General features: G+C 39.2%; 1 protein-coding gene across 9 annotated transcripts in view; it reads left to right on the plus strand.

The window, feature by feature from the left end:
* The window catches only part of LOC121275778 (triple functional domain protein-like), a 650,960-nt gene that overhangs the window by 456,512 nt on the left and 171,301 nt on the right, over positions 1-23,147 (plus strand). For 8 of the 9 annotated variants that reach the window (XR_005942563.1, XM_041183384.1, XM_041183386.1 and 5 more), the window contains one exon: positions 21,796-22,039. Coding sequence is in view for 8 of the 9 variants with exons in the window: in XM_041183384.1 (XP_041039318.1) it covers positions 21,796-22,039 (244 nt within the window). In the remaining variant the exon portion in view is untranslated. Of the gene's footprint in view, positions 1-9,293; positions 10,610-21,795; positions 22,040-23,147 lie in introns of those variants that run through there. The other variant, XM_041183392.1, reaches the window with a different exon arrangement.

The raw sequence follows: 23,147 nt of genomic DNA on the forward strand, positions 1-23,147 counted from the left end.
CAGCAGCCTACAGGTATTCCAGCAGAATGCACCATAGGAAATAGTAAATATTGTGTTTAAAAAAAGCATTTGTGCAGTTGTTGAAGAAAACAGGATCAATAATGATTACAAAGTCTGTCTATGTATGGTTGACGGTACTCAGTTTTTCCTAAATTATTTTATGTTCTGTTATTTAAAAAGAAATTAAAGGTGCCAGTATAATTCCAGAGTCAGGTTCTGACCTGACGCCACACTTGAACGATGTGAGTTTGCTTTGCGAGAGGCTACATCACACTACTTGGGTTTGATGTTGCATGGAATCACTTGGATCTCCTTGCCACTTCATATTGTTAAGCAGAGAGGGTTTTTTTTTGTTTTGAGAGACTCACTGCCCTGTGCCAAAATTATTAAAAATTTGGAAACAAAACTCAACGTATTCATCTAAGTCCTGTTATGGCCTTGCAATGCCATTTGGCTTTTTGAATTTTCAGTTCTGTCATTCAAGTGTTATTTTCAGAGGTATTAAACATTAAAATAAGGAGAAATTACCTAATGCCAAGATATTTGAACATTAACCTGCTCTTTTTCTATGAGTGCAGGCTTTTTCCTGCAAACGATCTGTGACTTTCATTTCAGTACAATTGAAGTAGTCTGGAAGAACTTTCCAGAAATTATCCAATTCTGGGAGAAAATATGAAAGAGAATAACATTTATTTTGTGAAGGGCCTTTTTATTCAAAAGTCCGCATCATCTGTTTTAGTTTGCACATTCAAATGTTATCCTTCAATAAAATAACAATCTTCTATTGCTTTATAAAACTTTTGAATATTGGCTTCCAGGATTATGTTAGTTGAGGGGGTTATAACAATTATTTAAATCCATTTTGATTCGCAAAAATGAATAGTTTGCATTGCTAGACCTAATTGAGTAAATATCTTTAATGTCCGTTTTTAAAACATCTATATTTGCCAAGCTTGAGCTGTAACACTATGTTAAGGCTCCGTTCAGTTAATTTCTATTAAAATTATTTGTTTGACATGGAGTGTAACCTCCTTTCATTTTGTTAAGGTTAGTAAAAAGAGATGCTTTTAATATTTTCATTTGGCATATGCTTGGGGGGAATCAGATATTTAAAGCTGATATTTAAAGTGATTTGCCTTACATAATGCTTAAAAAATAGAATAGAAGACTGCTCTCACACTCAAGTCCCAGTCAGGAATAATGGATGGTTGAGAAAGGTGTTAGAGAGTGAATGACAATCTTCTAACCATGTTGTAACAAGGGGTTGTGCACTATATTAATTTGAAATAGCACTAAACAGATTTTTTAAACTTTAATGTAGGGAAATTAAAATGTAGATGTATGGAGTTTAAAGGGAGTTTGTTATCTTTTTATTATTGTAATTTCTTCATAAAATAAGAAGCAGTATTTGCTGAACTGAGAATGAATAATCCTGCTTAATAATTAATTGAAAATAAAAGTGTATGTTCACTAATTTTATTACCTGAAGTAATGGGTGACTTTTATATTGAAGAAACCTAAGGAACAAAAAAGGTGCAATTATATTATTTGGTGCAGTCTATAGGCCACCAACTGGTGGGAAGGATGTTGAGGAACAAATTTACAAGGAAATTACAGAGAGGTACAAGGGGGGTCTCTAGTTACACCAATATAGACTGGGATAGTATTAGTATAAAGGGTAGAGAGGGTCAAGAATTCCTAGGGTGTGTTCAGGAAAAATTTCTTCAGTACGTTTCTAGTCCAACAAGGAAGGAGGCAGTTCTGGACCTGGTTCTTGGAACCGAGGTGGGCCAAGTAGATCAACTGTTAGGAGGAGGACATTTAGGGGACAGTGAGGATTGTATCAAAAGTTTTAGACTGCCTATGGAAAAGGGCAAAGAGAAGTCCAGAGTAACAAAAATTAACTTGGGGAAAGCCAACTTCATTGGGATAAGAACAGACCTGGGCCAAATAAATTGGAGTCAGTGGTTGGCAGGTAAAATGGTAGCTGATCAATGGGCTACCTTCAAAGAAGAGATAATTCAGGCACATTCAAGGTATGTTCCCTCGAAAGAAAAAGGTAGGGCAAACAAACAATTCCCTAGATGACCAAGGAGATGGAAATTAAGATAAACAACTTAAAAGATCACCAGCTTGTTGATAGCCAAAGGATATTAATTACTATAATTACAAACCGCCTATGGTTTTCATGCCATGCATAATAATCAGAATGTATTATTATTTGGTAAACACTTAAAGTCAATTATGTGGAACTGTGGTACGAATTTGCTATGGATTATGAAATGTCACACATTGAGTTATATATGCTTAAGTGCAGTAATTTGTCATGATAACATTTTTGCAAAGCCCAAAGCAAAACATTCACCACAAGCTTAATAATGAGTCACCAGAAAGCTTTTGAGCTTGGTTGCATTTTTTCACTTTATAAAATGTATCCTTCTAATTGGAGTAAGGGTCAGTCATTACAGAAGGTCACAGATTCACCAAGAGGTAAGTGCAAATTGTAATGAGCAAGTGAAAAATAACGGTCGTGTGGGAACAGAACATTCTTGCTTTTGTAAGATCATTTGTAAGCTGAATAGAAGCAATTTCAACCATTATATATTCAGGTAAAATGCATAGTGAATATTTAAAGTAAATACATAAAGCTTTTCTATTCTTCTTCTCAAAAGTAAAACAGAACCCAGAGCTATTTGAAACATTTTATCTTGTATTTAATCCAGTGAATTGTGCTATTTAACTTTAGAGTTGTCATCCAGTTTGTCAAAGTCATAGTTGCTAGAAAATTGCACTCAAAAGTTTCCTTGTAGTCAATTTTCCTAATGGCATTTTTGATATAAAGAGATATTATTTCAGAAATATTGTATAATCCAAATATTTAGTCCAAAAGTTCATCAGTACAATTGAGCCATCAATTGAATTTAAGAAAAAAACACACATATTGTTTTCAATATTAATAACTGCTGTCATTTGACTTAGTGTGCAATATAATGAAATATTTTGGAGATTTTTTGTGAAAAATAAATGTGACAATCTTTCTCAGAAGTTTTTTTGCATGGGACAGATATAAGTATTAGGCTTCACCTGTCGTTCGTGAACTGCAAAAGATTCATCTTAAGAATCACATTGGCCATTACTGAAAATATTTGGAAAATGTTAATATGTTATTTTGTAAATTTTGCTTCCTGGGAGTTTTTTTTGTCACTGCCACAAGGTATAATGGCATGAGTAAGAATTTTTTTCCAGTACACAGAAAAATAGTAAGCTTCAGGAAATGTACAGAATTCTCCTGACTGTATATTGTTGCTTGTAATTATTTTTATATTGAATATCTGGATGAAATACTATTTAATTTTTGTAATTTGGTAAGAATAGCATAAAGTGAAAATGGACAGTTATGCTCCCTTTGCCTAGAATCCAAATACAAAGAGTAAAACTTTAGGTTTTCCTTTCCTTATACAACCAACACTAAGAAATCTGTTCAATTTGTGTCATTATCATTACAGGCAGGGAATTTCACCAATTTCAGTTCTCAAAAAATGGTTATATAGTTCAGCTTTGTTTTTTGCAGTGTTTCGCCCTATAATTTGTACTGCAGTCCTCTCTTATTTTCAATAATATTTTTAATAGGTTAGTAAAAGTAAGCAATTTCACTTCTGAAATCAATAAACAGTGATCTAAGCACTTTATATGTCTTTTCCTGCAAGATGAAAATGAGAGAGGACATTGGGTTATATCTTGCTAGTAATCTGATTTTCTCTGGAATTTTGTAATTTTGGCATCGTGTAACCTTTAGCTTAAATTGCCCTCTAGTTCTGCTTCTTTCAGAAGAAAGTATTATAATGAAACGTTATTCAAAGCCCTTTACAACTCTGAAAGCGTACACAATTTCTTCATTTTTTAATTCACTCCACAAGTGGCAAACAGCTAAAGCATTACATTTTGGGAAGTTTAAAACATCATTGTTTGCTGGTATGGAGATGTGCTCAGTTGTAATTGGTCATAAATTATTGATCCATGGAAGAATAACTTGCCTTTTGTTCTAATATATCTTGATGTTGATTCACACAAAGAATTGGACAAAAGTTTCCACCTTGAGCTAAATTAAGGATTTATACAGACTTAGCACAACTTATTGACTTTTACACACAATACCTCTGATTATAAATCCCAGGATTCCGTATATGTTGTTAACTGCTTTGTTAACCGATCCTACCACCTTCAAAGATTTCTATCCAAGCCCCCCCGCCCCCGGTCTGACTCCTCTTGTGCCCCTTTAAAATTGGCCCATTTAACATGTATTGCCTTTCCTCATTCTTCCTACCCAAATGTATCACTTCACATGTTTCTGAATTGAATTTCATCTGCCATGTGTCTGCCCATTTCAGCAGCCTGGCTGTATCCTCTTGAAATCATACTATCTTTCTCACTGTTTGCTACCTAAGTTTTGTGTCACCTGCAACTTTCAAAGTTGTGCCCTGAATCATAAGACCATAAGACATAGGAGCAGAAATTAGGCCATTTGGCCCATCGAGTCTGCTCCGCCATTCAGTCATGCCTGATAAGTTTCTCAACCCAATTCTCCCGCCTTCTCCCCGAACCTTTGATCCCCTTACCAATCAAGAACCTATCTATCTCGGTCTTAAATACACTCAATGACCTGGCCTCCACAGCCTTCTGTGGCAATGAATTCCATAGATTCACCACTCTCTGGCTAAAGAATTCTGGGAAACACAACTGTACAGCTCACTCCAATCTGAAAAACAGTCATTCATCACAACTCTCTGTTTCCTATTCTTTAGCAATTTTATCCATGCTGCTACTGCCCCTTTTATGCCATGGGCTAACAAGCCTAATATATGGTACTTTATCAAACAGCTTTTGAAACTCCATGTACTCCACAGTGAAGGCACTGGCCTCATTCAGCTTTTCTGCAACTTCTTAAAATTTGGTTAGTCAAATGAATGAATGCTGATTCTCCTGTATAAGTCCATGCTTGTCCCTGTGGCTGTTAATTTTTTCCTCAGATTATTATTTCTAAAAGCTTCCCCACCACCAGCACTAAATTGACTGGTCTATAATTGCCTGGTTTATCCTTCTCCCTTTTTTAAACAAGGGTGTAATATTTGCAGTCCTCTGCTACCACGCTAAAGGAGGATTGGAAGATTATGGCCCATACCTCTGCAATTTCTACCCTTACTTCTATCAACAACCTAGAATGCATTCCATCTGGAATGGGCAACTTATCCACTTTAGTTACTGCCAGTACTTCTAGTACCTCCTCTTTTTCTATTTTTATCTTATCCAGTATTCTGACAACCTCCTCAAATTTTTGAAGCTTTGGAAATGTCCTCTTTCTTGGCAACCTGCGATGCAAAATTTAGTACACGAGCATTCTTTCTGCCCTATTGGTAGATCTCTTCATTAGTCCTGACAACCTTTTTCTTGTTACTATGACTATAGAAGATCTTTGGGTTCCCTTTTTATGTAAACATAGTTAATTAGATTATTATACTAAATATGCTGACATTTTTGGATCTTGTTATCAAAACAAAATGAAATTGTAAAAAGCAATTTATTTCACTCAAAGCAAATCTGAATGACCTAGCAATAGTACAAAAGAGTCCCAAAAGTAGTCTCTGTTGTTAAATGATGTAATTGCAGGAATTTTACAAGAGTTGGAATGTAGTGAATTATTGAATAATTTTAAAAATGGTTGTGTTTGTGATCTTTAAGTTGGTTTGCTGCATACCTTCATTTTTTTTAAAATGTGGTTAAAAATCTCAACAAAAGCCAAGAAGAATAAAGCCCCAAAATAATCCAAGCATATTGATGTCAATGAGAGGAAATAAAAAATACAGGAGGACCTTCTAACTGATTTTGTCAGTGCGCATGCATTTCACGAAGCAATTGCAAGACATGAAGGAGAAATCTAAAGATGTGATCTTGGTCATAACAAATTCTTTAAAATGTGCTTACGATTTGTAGAATCTGTAAAAAAAAAATGTATTCTACTTTATTGCCACTTGTCTATTATCATGTCAACACGACAAATCTATATAAAATATCCCAAGCATTCCTTGCATGACAACTGGAAATGGAAGCTTTTTGTGCCTCAGCTGCTTGTACTGTTCCATGCTCATTAAATAGGCACCTGAAATTTTTGATACATGCCCCAATTTTATTTAATTATTTCATGCCCCTCAGTACCTTCTCTCAATCAGTTCATATGTTTGCAATTTGACTGTGTCTGAGCAACAAATATTGAGTATGATTTGAATTCAGTTGAATTGAAAACTTGCTTCAGAGTGCATGTCTCAAAGCCATTATGTTAGTAATAAATAAGGTCAGAAACCAATGATTAGTATTCAGAGTAAGACAGACATTTTCTATAACCAGCTGAAGGACTGGACTGCCATCTCTTTTATCCTTTTTATTTCTTTTATGGTGGTGGTATCACTTTTTGCTACAAAGCAAAATAGAATTGTTTTTGGCCCACTGATCTCAAGTCTACAATTTATATTTTTCTAATTAATATTTAATAGCACTTGCATGACCGCAGGTGTTGGGTTATAATTGTATATAGTTGACAAATATCAAATTGTTGATTGCTTTAATAACAACAATCTAAGATATGTTGAGAAAAAATTGAAAAAAGCTTTGGTAATCTAACCATAACTGTCAGCCGTGGCTCAGTTGGTAGCACTGTCACCTCTGAGTCACAAGGTTCTGGATTCAAGCACTACTGCAGTGCCTGAGCACAAAAATTGCTGACACTTAAGTACAGTTCTGGAGGAGTGCTGCACTCCTGGAGGTGCCATCTTTTTAATGAGATTCTAAACCAAGACCCCATCTACCTGCTCAGGTGGCTGTAAAAGGTCCTTTGGCAATGTTTGGAAGAAGAGCAGGGACATTATCCCTGGTGTCCTGGTCAATATTTTTCCTACAGTCAACACCACAGATAAAAACAGATTATCTGCTCATTATGACATTGCTGTTTGTGGAAGTTTGTTATGTGCAAATTGGCTGCTGCGTTTCCCACGTTGCTACAGTGACATCACTTCAAAAGTACTTAATTGACTGGCGCCCTGTGAACATGAAAGGCGCTGTATAAATGCAAGTCATTTTTCTTGTAATGGTCATGGACTAATCAGTTCCGAGCGATGCAGTGGTAGTTATCTCATCCTTTTTAGATGTTTTACCAAATAACTTTCATCAAATCTTTAATACTGTGATCAAAACAAATTTTCCATTAATTTTCTCATGTTGATCAAAGATATCAAAGACTTTTTGTACAGCTATTTGTGTCATAATTACAGTGATTTGTCATATTTTTGAAGCTGAATGCAGCACTTTTCAGCTGCCACTAGATGTCTTCAGCACACTTCAAAAATGTTTTGCACATTTACTACTTACTAAGAGAACTGGTAACATGAAGAGCTTTTCCTTTATTAATATTATATCAGCAACCTACAGATCTAGGATTTTTCTGATGTCTTGTATGTTAATGTGCAGCTTAACAACAGTGCAAGTACATGTGTCTCACAGGTTGATCTTTATGGTTACTAGGAGTGCAGGAAGTCTTTTATATCAAATGTTGCCTTTTTGAAGCAATAGAATTGAGTTTGCATCTAATGGCAAATGCATAGGGCATGGGAAAATTTGGCAATAAGGTCTTACCTTAAAAGCCTCTGAAAGGCAGACAGTTCTGATAAGCAGACCTTGCTGATTAATTGGAAGCACTCTAGTGACTAAATATGTACAAGCCACAATTCACTATCGTTTTAACAAGTCACTACATTACTTAACAATATTTATCTTCACTCAAAAGCTAGCAATTAAAAAGAAGTAGCTAATGGTTTCTTGGTCCTTTAAATAGCCATATTGTATCCCTGCACAACCCACAATTATCTCTTCCCAAGTCACTTAAAATTGCACTTGCAAAATCCCAACTGTGTAGCCTTTGGCTCTCCATTTGTCACAATGCTCTTGTGGCTGCCAAATTGCTTAATTATTCCCTCACCCTCACCTTTGTTGCCCTTGTCCCTTGATATGGTTCCATGTTTTCTGCTGTAAGTCTTAAGATGTACATATTTGACTGGATTTGACATTCAGTTGACTTTCCATCCATCCCAAATCTGGTTGGATCAAATCAAGCCTCATCAGACCTCACCCACTTCTGCCAAACTGTCCACGACTTCAGGAATGTCCTGGAGATCAGTGGTAAGCCCTGGCTTCTTTCCTATACTACTAATGTTTCCTTACACCTGTCCCCCCACTTCCTTAGTCCTCCACTCCAACTAATACAAGGAGCTCATGGATTTGTTTTTATCACTAAAATAGAGACCATCCACTCAACTTCCCTCTGCTTCTTACTTATTCAGCCACCAGCCAAGCTAAACATATGCCAACCAGCACTATCACCTTGGCCCCCAAGGCTCCACCCTCCTATTCTCATCCCGATCCCCATATTTCTCTAGTTTTTCTCCCACCTCCCCTCATGTCTCCACTGTCATCTTGCCTATAGAGCCCACCTGCAGCTCCCTTAACCCATTAAAACTAAATTGTTAATCAATAAGCTTCCCTAGCCCCCATGCAAGCTGACATTTTAACTGACTCCCTCTCCTCAGCTATTCCAACCCCCTCCGCTGCCACTGTGTTAGGTTAAGCCACTCTGTTCACTTCTTTGCTGTTCAATTCAACCCTAAACTGAGTTTCTGACCCTATTTCCTAAAGTCATAAAATCATTTCCAGACTTGACAGTTCTAATATCCTCCTGGCCACACTCCCATCATCCATCTACTATAGCTCATCCTTAACTTTGCTGCCTGTATCTTATCCTGCACCAAATCCCACTTGCACGTTATTGGTGCCTTTATTGGACTACATTTCCCCCAAGTTGTTCTTCTCGTGTTTAAACCCTTCATGGTCCTACCCTTCCCTATCTTGTGACCACCTCCTGCCTTACAACCAGAACCCTTGCCCCAGGAACACTGCTTCTCTGATTCTGGCCTTTTGTTTGTCCTCCCCCTGCACGCACCCCACCTCCCCCAACCTTGGTGGACATGCCTTCAATTGCCTAGATCCCACATAATAGAACTTCCTTATTATTTGAACCTCTTATCTACTTTTCCTCCTTCAAAACCACTTTTTCAAAAAAGCTTCTGGCTCCGCCTTCTAGTATCTGGCCCTTTGGCTCAGTCTTAGTCTTTTGGATTATACATTTGTAAGCACTTTGTAACGTTTTTGTAATTGAAGCTGCTATATAAACACAAATTGTTATTATCTTTTAGAAATTAAATTTCTATGCTATAATATTATTCCCTTACTGGGTACTCTGCAACAAGTGGCTCACCTTGTCCAATGCCTTTCCACCATCTACAAAGCTCAAGGGTGTGATGGAATACTCACCACTCACTTGGATAGGTGCAACCACAGCAACGTTCAAGAAGGTCGGCACCACCCAGGACAGGACAGTTCACTTGATTGGCACATCGTCACTGGACTCAATATTCAACTATCCATCACCCGCTTACTGTGGCTGCGCTAAGTACGATCTACAGGATGCGCTGCAGATACTCACTAAGGGCACTTCAACAGCACGTCCCTCCTCTATGACCTCTACCATGAAGAAGAAGAGCAGCAATGTTGAATGAATATTATCTCCACATTCCCCTTCAAGTCATACACCATCTTGACTTGGCATTTTCTTCATTGCCTCAGGTCACAATTCTGAAATCCCAATCTAATATCATTGTGGAAGCGCCATCACCACAAGGACTGCAGTGGTTCAAAAAGCCTCAGGGTGCCTAGAGATGGACAATCAATGTAGTCTTTCCCCATATCCTCAGAACAAATTAAAAATACATTCAAGAACTCAAGCTTGTTCTCTTTTGGGAGCCAGAGGTTTGAGTTCCAACCTGTCCCCAGACCTTGAATCCTTTACATGAACGTAGAGTTCTAGCTTCTGCTGGAAGATTTTTTGTGTATGTGTGAGGGAGAAAGGGAGCTCCATAATTGGAGTTTCTATCCTTAGAACCTTTAGTTTCCACACCTTTCCTGAAGAACCAACTAGTTTTCTAATAATCTCAAATCAATCATACAAAATATTCACCTAAACATCCTTGAAATACAGGGAGGAGGGGGAAATTAAACATTTTTTAAGCATTTTATTAAATTTAAGACATTAAATAAAGAAAGTATTTGAAATAAATGTCTTACTTTGGGATAGTTGACATGTTTGCACTGAGGTCAGAAAAGCTTTAATGCTGAACTTAGATATTGTGGCTGCAACAGTCAGGCAGGCCTGGACTATAGCCAATTACCATTTGTTTAAATTGCTGTTCATTGGAGACTTAACTTTAGGAAGATCACCATGCGTAGCACCACACTGACAACTGCTTTTGTAAAATCTACAAATCCTCCTGAGAAATTTGAATGAGAAGAAATATCTTTCTGAGGACAGAGGAAATTAAAGCAAATACGTATCTTAAAATTCGACAAACCACATGGGTGGTTGGACTAATAATATAGATCATGCAAAATAGCTGAGTAAAAGGTTTGGAGCAAAGAAGAATAAAGTTACTTGTATCTTAACCATGTTTTGTAAAGCTGTAGGTAAATAAAATTGTATTGCAAATATATCAGAGGCCCTGTATCCTTTGAGCTGTGTCATTTTTACTTATCAATCACATGAACAGCAACAGATTTTGCATTGATGGAACCATGATACATGTCAAAAACCATACTTGCGTCCAACCAGAAAGCATAGGTGGAATATTTTGGGGTTATATATATGGAAAAAATTGAGAAACCATTGGTAACAAAAGGCTTTCAAACTGAGCATTAATCCAGTGGCCCACTTTTGAAGCTTTTCCAGAGCCTATATATCAGTAGCTATGTGAGGGACTGGGTTGTGAAGAGGGGACAGGTTGAGTGGAGGCAAAACAGCACAGTCAACTTTAAACATACGTACAAATTAGGAGCAGGGGTAGGCCACTGGGCCCTTTGCACCAGCTCCACCATTCAATAAGATTGCGGCTGATCTGACTGCAACCTCAACTCCACACTCCTGTCTACCCTTGATTGCCTTTCACCCCTTTGTTTATCAAGAATCCATCGACCTTGGCAGTTTTAGCTCACTACCCACTATACTTTCTATACATTAAAATCACTGGAAAATAACAATACTGCAGCACATATAACAATATGATCTCACATTATATCATCTGATATCACTGGTTTTATGCCTCCAAAATTGAAAGTTAACCCCCCACCCCACTCCCCAGTATTCTAAATGAGACCTAACCAAGGTCTTATAAAAGGAAAGTATAGTACGTTTTGTCCTTGTACAAGGTGGTGTGATTTTTATTGTTTAGCCATGCAGCCTAGCTCTATTTGCATTTGCAATATCCTCACAGCATTGTTAGTGAACCTTCAGAGATTCATGTACTCTAACCTATAGAACTTTATCATGCTGTACAGTCTTAAGCTTGCATCTTGCATGTTTGGCTGTACCAATGCGCATGAAACTTGGCTCCAGGACCATTCCCCTATAGCATCTAGATTTGCTAATATTCAATTTTTCTCATCTAAGGTCATAACCCCCACCCAGATCTTTGTATCATGAGTGAACCTGCAGACAATTCCCCTATTGCTTTCAACTGGATCACTTAAAGATGGTGAAGAGAACTGGCCTTGACACCCAGCAGGAGTTCATCTCTAACCAGTCCCTCTGCCAAGTCACTGTCACTAATAACAATTGTGTCGACAAGAATGCAACTAATTTCTTATCTGGCCCAAAATCTGCCAATTTATGTCTTTATCAAATACCCTAAGGTGTTTTGTCTCACGTCAACGTTAAATTTTATGTGCCACCCGTCTACCTATTCTGCTAGTATGTTTATGTCCTATTGAAGTTTTTTGCATTGTACCTTGTTGTTTGTTAACCCCAGTACAAGAGCATAAGAAATAGTAGTAGTTCATTTGGCCCCTCAAACCTTTAATAGGATCGAAGTGTGGTCTTAACTCCACTTTTCTGCCTGGCATTCCCCCCCCCCCCACCCCCCACAAACAATAACCCTTGACTCCATTTTTATGTCGTCAGATTTCAATATCATTTTCCTTATACCTTTGTCTAAATCATACATTTACAACCAATGAGGTACTTTTGAAGTGTAGTCACTGTTGTAGGAACGCAACTCTGAGCTGAGCTTTCGACACCATATCCTCTCCATCACAATGACGGCCTATCTCCAACTTTGTAACATTGCCCGTCTCTGTCCTTGCCTGCTGCTGAAACCCTCATCTATGGCTTTATCAATTCCAGGCTTAACTATTTTAATAAAAACACAGAGCAGGCCAGGAAATATCTGTGGATAGAAAAAAAGTTAATGTTTCAGGTCAATGACCTGCTGTCAGAATTGGAAAACATTAGAGACGTAATACGTTTTGATTAATTATGAGGTAGAAAAATGGAAGACAGGAAAAGAACAAAAAAGGAAAAATCGTATGATGGAGTGGAAGGCAGGAGAAACTAAATGAAATGGAATGATAGTGCAAAGTCAAAGGCGATGATAATGGAACAGATAAAAAAAACAAAAGATGTATCTAGGGGGATAGATGCGAAATAATATCAACAGCTGCTGTCTGAAAAAATTGGGGACAAAGGTTATGAGATGAAACTTTTGAACTCAGCATTGGGCTCAGGAGGCTGTAAAGTGCTAATCGAAAGATGAAGTGCTGTTCTTTAAGCTTCCCTTGAACTTCAAAGGAACAACATAGGAGACCAAGGTCAGAGAGGGAGTGGGGTGAAGAACAAAACTAACAGAAAACCAGAAACTTGGTGTTATGCTTATGGACTGAACTGAGGAATTCTATAAAGCAGTCATTGCATCACAAGCAGCGAATGAAATATACTAAATAGTAAGAGGCACAAGTAAATTGCAGTTTGCTCTGGGAGGCAAAAATGTAGGTATTTTATCTCCACAATCATGGCAAGATGCTGACAAGGTTGGCACTGTTTTTGTTGGCAAACCGACCTCTACTTTGGAGAGGCCAAATGCTACCACCCTGGTCTGTGACCCCATCAAGATTGCCATAATCTACTGTGGAGATTTTCTCTCCCCCTCCAATCTCATGGTCTCCCAACTTCGCACAGCCATTAATATCTCCTTCCCAAGATCCACAAACAGGACTGCCCTGGTAGACTCATTGGGTGGAATTTTACGGTGGGATTTTACGTTCCTGAAGTTAGTGGAGTTTAGAATGGCTTGCCGCATTTTAGAGCCTCGTCTCCGCTGCAACGGGGGCCATAAAGTGCCGGCCATTGTTTCAGCCACTTGTTGCCACAGAACTATTTTCTTCCCATCTCAAGTCTATTTTTTCTCCCCTTGTCCAATCTCTTTCTAGCTATAGCCACTACTCTTCCACATCTTCCACAATTTTAGCAGTTTCCTTTCCCAATTGTTTCCTTTTTGGGCACGTGTATGCCCAATTCCTCTTCACCTCCATTCCCCCAGCAGGAGGGTCTGAGGGTTCTCCACTTCCTCCTTGGACAGAGGCCCAACCACTTGCCTATTTGTAGAATATGTGGAGCGTTTTTTGTTCCATTCCTACTCATGGCCCCTTCCCCATATATTGTTCCACTACATTGATGCAGTTGCCTACTCTGACCCTGAACTGGATAATTTCATCAACTTTGCTTTTAGCTTTAACCTTTACACAGACCATTTCTGACCTTTCCCTTTCTCAATCTCTCTGTCTACATTTCTGGGAAAAGGCTTTCGATCAGTATGCACCATAGGCCCACTGACTCCCACAGATATCTTGACTACACTTCCTCCCATTCCACTTGCTGTTAGGACTCGTTTCTATTTTCCCAGTTTCTCCATCTCCATTGTATCTGTTGTGACTGTCAATCTCGCTTCGGAATAGTCTTCCTATTTCCTCAATCCAAGATTCCTCTCCACCGTGGTCACACAGCCTTCAACTGTCTCCATTCCATTTCACATACTTTTGCTCTCCCTCCTCCCACTCCCAGAATCATGATAGAGTTCTACCCTACCAGCTTCCATATTTAATGGACCATCCTCTGCCATTATTGCCACCTCCTGTGTGATGCCACCACTAAGTACTTCTTATCCTCATCTCCCTTTCAGCATTCTGAAAGGATGGTACCATACTGTGCTGATCCTTAATCACAAGGCCCCACCTCACCAACACCTAACCCAACTGTTCAGGGTCCCAAACATTCCTTCAAGGTGAAACAGCAATTTATTTATGTCTTTCAATTTAGTACACCGCTGCTTACGGTGCAATCTCCTTTACTTTGGGGGCACCAAACGCAGCTTAGACCACTTTGTGGAATGCAGCCATTCAGTCAGCAGGCAAGACTTTACGCTTCATGTCTTCTGTTACTTTAATTTCCCACCTTACTCTTTCATTGATCTCTCTGATCTCAAGCTCCTTCACTGTTCCAGTGAATTGAATATAAGCTTGAGGAATAGTACCCCATTTTTTGATAGGTGCTTTAGAGCCTTCTGGATTCAAACATTGAGTTCAAAAATTTTGGTTCATAACCTCTGTCCCCATTTTTTCAAAAAGCAGCAGTTGTTGGTGATGATTCTGCTATTTCCTTCCTCCAGACCCATTTTTTGTTTCTCGCCCCATTTGAATCTTCTTTGCTGAGCGCCATCATCCCTTTTGTCATTTAATATCTCCTGTCTTCCATCCTATCACAGACTTTCCCTTTAGTTGGTCTGCCAACCTTTCCCATCTCTACCAATTGAAGCTCATCGATATGAAACATAAACCCTGTTCTCTCTCCACAAATGCTGTCTGACCTGCTGAGTATTTCCAGCATTTGCTATTTTTATTTCAGATTTCCAGCATCCGTTGCATTTTGCTTTTGTATTAGTGTTCAACTACTTCAATTTTCTCCTGGCTGCCTTCCCATTTACACTACCATGAACTTAAACTCATTCAAAACTCGACACCAAATCCTACTCAACAATCATCCACGACTTTGCTGACCTACAATAGGTCATGATCAACTAGCACCTTAATTCTCATCCATGTATTAAAATCCCCATATAGCTTTGCCTCTCCTTATCTCTGTAATCTGCAACCTTACAACCATCTAATAATTCTGTTCCTTCAACTGTGACACCTTATGTCCCACCACTGGCAGCTGTGCTTTCAGCCATTTAAAACTATAAGCTTTGGGATTTGCTGCTCCCAGTGCGGTCTCCTGTACATTGGAGAGACCAAACACAGATTGGGCAACCGCTTAGTGGAACACCTTCACTCAGTCCACAAGCGTAACCCAAACCTTCCTGTCACTTGCCATTTCAACACACCATCTTGCTGTCATGCCTACATGTCCGCCCTTGGCCTGATGCAATGTTCCAGTGAAATCCAGCGCAAACTGGAGAAATATCACCTCATCTTCCGATTAGGCACTTTACAGCTTTCCGGACTTAACATTGAGTTCAACAACTTCAGGCCAAGAACTCTCTCCTCTATCCTCACCCCCTTTTTTAAATATTCATTTTTATTTTTTACCGCTTATTTTTATTTATTTAAATTTTTATTCATTTATTCATTGTTTTATCCCCACCTTTTACCCTATTTTCAATCTTTTTTCCCACCACCATCCTGTCCCCCCACCACACCCCCACAAGGGCCATCTGTCACTATTTCATGTTCTTTTCAGAGCGCTTACCCTTGTCCTGCTAGTATCACATTCTGCTTTCTTACCTTAATGTAACTATCAGCACCTCCTTTAGCCCTTAACACTATCATTAACACCCCCTTTGTCCTTTTCATGACATCTTTGTCAATCTCTCCTTTGCGTCCACCTATTGCTGGCCTTCTATCCAGCTTCACCTTCTCCACTCCCCTTAAACAGTATAAATTTCAACACGTTTTTACTTCTCTTTAGCTCTGCAGAAGAGTCATATGTACTCGAAATGTTAACTCTGTTTTTCTCTCGACAGATGCTGTTAGACCTGCTGAGTTTTTCCAGCATCTTCTGCCTTAGTTTCAGGTTTCCAGCATCTGCAGCATTTTGCTTTAGCTTTGGAATTCCCTCCCTAAACCTCATCACCTTTTAAACCTCCTGAAAACCTATTTAACCAAACTGCTGGTCACCCATCCTAATATCTCTTTCCTTGGCTCAGTATCAATTTTTGTCTGATTATATTCGTGGGATGTGTTCCTGTGTTAGAGGCAGGTTGTTAACATTGGTTACGGCTGGGATACCACATACACCCTTTTCCCACTAGGGGCAACATCAGTTAATCCTAACCCTTCATTTCCTATCTGCAAACCAATTTTCTATCTATGTTGCTACAATTCCTCTTATACCATGTGACCTAATTTCATGTAAGAAACCACTTATGAGGCGTTTTATCAAACACCTTTTGAAACCCACTAACACAGCATCTATTGTATTCCCTGATCTATCTAATCTGCCCCTTCCTCATTTTTCTCAAAACATTGTGATCCTTGGCAACACCCCGGGTCGTTGGGGTGGGGGGGGTGGGGTGCGGGGGGTGCGAGATCCGGCTAAGGATCAATAACATTTTGTTTAAAGTAAATGAAGTTTGCGATTCAAGATGCTTACTAAGTGAATAAAGCCACAAGATTCCACGGGTTTTGAATAAACAAAAATAAACTTTACAAGTTCAGAAAGATAAAACAATTTACAATATCCATCTTATACTCTAATATTCAGAGTAAGGATGAGGTTCGTGTGGATTAACAGGTGAACAGTGGTCGGAACTGCCACATTACACAATAGATGACAGATGAGACCAAAACAGATTCCATGGATTTCTCAACAACCCACCCAGATGTTTGTCACATTGTGAGACAACCTGTCTCACTGAAACTTAATCTTTCTCACAAGGGTTTCCAATCTCCACATATGAAGATCTCGTCTTGAAATTCTCTCCAAAAGTCGATCCCACTCAGACAGCCTCAACAATGACCCACGTCGCAGGGTTTCAATCTCACCTTCTAAGATTCCTTTCCCCTGGATTTTTGAATGCACTCAAACATCACTTTCCAAGCACAATTTCAGATATTTAATTGTGCCAAGCAGAACACCACTGTTTCAAAGGGGTTCCTTTGCACCATCGGTCCACAGCAACCTTCAGCTGCCTTCTCAGAACTTCATGGCTTCTTTGGTGCCCACTTTGCTTAAAGTCTGCTCCTTGCAGCACTTCCTTTAATTTGGAGCATTTTTCTCTGCTCCTTTTCTTTAACTAATGGAACCTATGTTTGTCCCCCTCACATGTACCTCTCCCTGGGACACCTACTTGATAATGCCACTCCAAATCATGTCATCTGACCTGTCCTTTTCATGCCTTTCTTCTCCGGAGGCTGGTTCTCGGCCTAAATAAGGTAAAAAGATAGCACTGCACATGTGCACCAGTTCCTAGTCAATGCATATGCGAGAGGTTCAAAGATCATCAGGAATCGGAGTTCCCAACCTCCAACTAAAAAAGGTGAGTTTAGGTTTCATTACAAAATTCAAACTTGTCAAACACAGCTTGACTATGAAGAAGACTCAAAATGATAACTCTGTTTTGCTCTCCGCAGATGCTGCCAGACCTGCTGAGTTTTTCCTGCATGTTCTGTTTTCTCTCAGATTTCCAGCATCTACAGTATTTTGCTTTTATTTATTTGACTTTAATAAATCTTTGCTGCCTATTGGTTGATTCATGCATTTCTGAATGCTCGCTAATTATTACTTTCTATAATTATGTACATTTGTGCCTTACCAAGAACTGTAATGGCATATAAGATCTGTCACTAAATACAGGAGGATCTGTTGTGTTGACTTGGTAATACTAATTTGTACATGCAACTTTTGTAATTTTTACTCTTCCGGTTTTACCTTCCCCTCCACACATCCAACCATTCCAATACCAACATTTCAGTATTTAATTTTTGAAATAATAGCTAAGAATAAAAATCAATGAATTAAAAATTAAACCTCTAATATTGCAACATGGATATTCTTTGTTAATGACTGCTTATTTGCCTGCATGCTCTGTTCCTCATTGCAGCTATAGCAACAATAGCTGTTGGAATGTTAGAATATCACTGATTTTCTTTTTAAATTTGACTCCTACATACTCTACCTCATTTGCAGTATTAAGTAACCATTGATGAAATTGGTAGTAGCATAGGCAGTACCATCAGGAATATTTTTTCTCCTCTTTTTATGATTCATACCCTAAATGCAACCCTGATTGTTTATTGAAATGTCCCTTAGAAATCAGGTTGTCACTGCTCTTCAGTCTTGTTGCAAATGTGCAGATAAAGTGTTCAGGCTGATTGAGGATGCTGTTTTTTTCCTATTTAATTTTTTTAGGTTTAGATATGCTATAATCCCTGCTTGTTTTAAAAGTTTCAACATGGAATCCATACCAAAATTTTTAATACCTTCTAACTATTAAAATGTTGAGTCCTTTCCATTATAATTTTTATGTGGTCTGATTGATTTGTATTTTGTAAAGAGCCAATTGAATTGCAGAAAAATTAGTAGAAAGATTAATTCAAGCTTAGTGCATCATTAGGAATGCATAGGTGAAAGCTTAGCTTTTAGTCCCTTAAATCCATGCTTCAAATAATAACCACAGCTGTGCTCACATTAAACACCTCAAATATTCTCATGTTTAAAACTCTATATCTTACTTACACCTAATTTGAAGTGCATAAAGGCATTGTAGTTCCTAGTATGTGTGTAAACAATGATCGGCACAGTTTCTGAGTTCCACTCTTAGCAAAGATAATTGTGATGTCATTCTTTGGAACTTTTTAAAATCATTTCTTTCATGGGAAGAATTTAGGATTCAAATTTGCAGGAGATTTGTAACCACCTTTATTGGCAAGCCTACTGGTAGGGTTTTGCTTGGTGAAGGTGTCAGAAACAGCACTTGGTGAAGAAACAGCACTCTGACTGGGAAGACAGTTGAGGACACAGGGACACATAATAAGTTAGCCACCCAACTGGTTGGAGGAGGAAATTTTGGCCAAGTAAGCAAAAACTCATTCACTGAAGCCAAAAAATGATCAGAATTGGAACAGTACCCAGGTAAAATTAAGTGAGCCCACAACTGGCGAGAGTGTGGCATATTTATTATTCATTTCATTGATTTTGAGATTTCTGTAGTTAGTTTAATTAAGGTGAAATTTTATCACTTCAATTTCTTTGCAAGTTCACTTGCCATTTATAAAAGAAATCATAAATATAATTTAATTTGTAATTGGCCTTCATTCACATTGTTTTAGTTGTACTCAGAAGGATTGGAGATGAACATGTATTAGAGACATGTTCCAATCACAAAGGCTCTTCCTGTTACTCCCCTGAATTATACTATTCCATAATTAGGTAAAGGATACAGTGCAGAAAGATATTGGACCATTTACAGGAGTAGCCAGCATCTATGCACAGAAAATTCCCCCTGTCGGTGGGATTGTGCGGGGGCAGGCGCAAACCCGATGGGCACCCCCGATCGGGGCCACACCACCATTTTACGTGGGCAGGTCTTAATTGTGCTGTACGCCCAGGAGCGCTGAGTGCTCCCTTTGCGGGCAGGAGAGGATTCCCCGAGTTGGGGCTTGCGCTCTTTCGCGTGCAGGCGCATCCACTGAACTGAAAATCTAAATGATGCGCGGTGATGTCAGAATGCCCACCCGACGTCACCGCATATCATTTTATGCGGGCCCTGCCCCTGCTCACCGACCCAAAAAGGCAAGCCCAAAATTTGCAACAGGTATATTTGTGAAGAACTTGCAAATCTTCTGCGCATCCATGCATGCATTGTTGACTCTATCATCTGCAGAGAAGCACAGTTTTCATCAGAAATAATTGATGATCAGAGAGACTTAAGATCTCTAGGTTGGATCCAGGGGATTGAATGTCACATACTTTTGAAATGAAATATTTTCACTTTTTGGACACTTTGTGAGAGCCATTAAAAGAGCCATGCAAATTAATTAAAAAACAATATGAATAGTTAATACATAATGCAGTATAGGTATATGTATATATAAATATAGATGTTTTGAGTACTGTGATTGAGACATGCAATAGTGTAAAATGGGTGATAGTAAATTGGCAGAGAGATAAAACAAGCTGTCAATTTAACCTGTTTATACTGCACACATTCAAAATCTGTCCCTATAATTATTTATCAACTGTTATTTGGCTCCCTGGCCAGTGACTCTGGACCCCAACCTTCCAAACCTCAGCAATAAATCTCCCATTGTCTTAATGACCACTATATGATCCACTCCAATCCAGGAAGCACACTGGCTCTGCTTTCAGCGCTGGCCCCAGATTATCCCACACTGGGGCCTCTCTACTTGAAACTCCAGGTCTCAGATCCCTTCCTCTGTAGCTGCACCTCACCTCAGTTTATTGGGTTCCTGTCTCCCTGAGCTCTTGTTTGGGAAGGAAGAGAAGAGAGGGATTGACTCGTTACATGGGTGGCAGAGCCTTTTGGTGCTGGGAATTTGGTCATCATTGGGAGCTCACTGTTGGTCCTTTACCAGTTCTAACCAACATTAAATCATGAAAATGATTGAGCCTCGCATCAGTGAAGAAGATCTGTTCAAAGAAAGAAAAAGCATTTATTTATATGGCACCTTTCGCAACATCAGAATATCCAAAGCACCTTACAGTCAATTAAGTATTTGTTTTGAAGTTGTACTGTATAGAATTCACAGGGCAGTAGATCCTTTCAGGTACAATAGGTCTATGCCAGTGTTTATTCTCCCTCCAGTATACTTCATCTCGCCCTATCAATATATCCCTCTATTTATTTCTCCATCATGTATTTATCTAGCTTCCCCTTAACTTATTTATGCTAGTTGACTCAACTACTCCATGCTGTAATAAGTTCCACATTCTCATCTCTCTCTGAGCAAAGTTTCTTTTGACCTCCCGAATGTGATGTAGGAAATGTAGGCAGCAAGGTCCTACAACCAGCAATGGAATAATGATCAGCTAATCTATTTTACTGATGTTAGATGAGAGATAAATATGGGCCAGGACACAATGGAGAACTCCACCATTCTTCTTCGAATGGTGTCTTGGAATCTCTTATATTCACTGAGAGTACAGATTGGGCTGCTGTTTAAATCTCATCTGCATCTCCCCACAGTGCAGCACTCCCTTAGCAATACACTTAAGTGTCAGCCCAGATAATGCGCTCAAATCTCCGGAGCTGAGATCTTGAGATGATGAATGACCCAAGTTAGCAAAGTTGGGAACTTGCATAAATGAGGTGTCAGTGAGTGAGTACTAAAGAAATGCTTGAATTTATATAGCCCCTAGTGCCTCAGGATACCCCAAAGCACTTCACAGTCAATGAAATACCTTTTTGAAGTGTAGTCAATGTTGTAATAGAGGAAACGCTGATGTGGCATCACATGAGATCCCTCTACCGAGACCCACCTTCTGCGCATCTGAAACCATGTCATGGACAAGCCTGTCTCTTCTTCAACCTAGATGCCACTTTGACAAGATCCACTGGTAGAAATATATAAAACTCGTATTTAGCTTTTTGACTCAAGCTTTTTTGTATGATTTTCTTTGAAATAAATCGCGTGATTTGCTCAATGCAATGTTTAAATATTTATTAGAATCTGATTTTTTTTTGTAGACAATTTTGCATCAAGAGGGAGTTTTAAACTATTTTTTGTAAGTGGAAGATTTTATTTTTGTTATGGCCAGTATGCTGCATCATCTTTGTGTTTCTTTTCTCTCCTTCACAGCTGTCCGGTGGGTGTGAGTTAACAGTCGTCATCCATGATTTCTCGGCAACCAACAGCAATGAGCTGACCATTCGCCGGGGCCAGACTGTGGAGGTTTTAGAGAGGCCTCATGATAAACCAGACTGGTGCCTGGTCCGGACAACTGATCGGTCCCCTGCTGCAGAAGGAGTTGTTCCCAGCAGTGTTCTATGTATTGCACATTCACGTAGCAGTATGGAAATGGAGGGCATTTTCAACCATAAAGGTAAGATTATTAATTACAATTCTAGTTTATAATGTGCTTATCTTTGATTCTGAGTTACGCTGGAAAAACATAATGCAGAATCTAGTTCACCTAGTGGTGTTTTGAAGTCAGTAAGCCAAACAAGTTACAGTATTTCCATTTGATGCTTGTTTGTTTGAATTTCCAGTGGAACACAGTTAGCCAGGTTTTTAGGGCCAGCTTTTCATGCCCAGATTTTCATGCCTCTGTCTGTGTCGGAATGGAGTGGAGAGGGATTTAAAAATGGCGGACAGAACACAATTCTGGGATTTCCACCCCCATATTTGTCGTGTGGGATTTTTGTGACCTTGAGTTAAGGTTGCCGGTAGTGCGCCGGCAGGCAGCAATCTAGCCCATGCCTACTCCATTCCAGGGTGGGAATTTTAGACCCCGCACTATTTCCATGGAGTCAGGCCCATTTTGTTAGGAAATGTGGTGCACAGCACCTAAGAGAAGTTGTGAACCACGGGAAGCCTAGTCTGGAGCTTGGAACCTTTTGACAGGTATGTTCAAAAGGTGCTGACAACTTTACATGTCATAATGTAATAATGTATAATAAGTTAAATATGTTTATAACATAGTGATTAATAATAGACCTTTGTTTAGAACAGATAAGTGACTATGAGGGTTGTGTGAGGGGTGAGGATAGGATGCCTAACAATTATTTACAGAAATAAGCCAATGTCCTAGTGTATGAAGGCAGACCCCCTAGCTTGCTGGCCTCAGCATCCGCCTGCCTCCGTTCCCACCTCGGACCTGCTTCTAGAGGCGGCAGGCCCCAACTCCTGCTCACCTTAGACTCCCCTTCATAACATAACATGGGCAGACACTGTCTGGCAAGAGGCAATGCCAGGAAATGGCCCAATTCTCAATTCCCACCTCAAGGATGAAAATCTGGGCCCTATTATACTCATTTTGGGAGCAGAGTAGTACTCTGGGCTCTCTGTATTCTGCTCCTGCCGGCAAGACCAGCTGACCCAAGAATAATTTGTTGATTTGCTGGCTCAGTTCTCTCCCATTGGCACCCAATTGCAACTTCAACACCTGCACTTCCCAGAGATCCTAGAGAGATGACCAAACTGCTTTTAAG

This window comes from Carcharodon carcharias, chromosome 3, assembly GCF_017639515.1.
Source record: "Carcharodon carcharias isolate sCarCar2 chromosome 3, sCarCar2.pri, whole genome shotgun sequence".
NCBI classification, from domain to species: Eukaryota; Metazoa; Chordata; class Chondrichthyes; order Lamniformes; family Lamnidae; genus Carcharodon; species Carcharodon carcharias.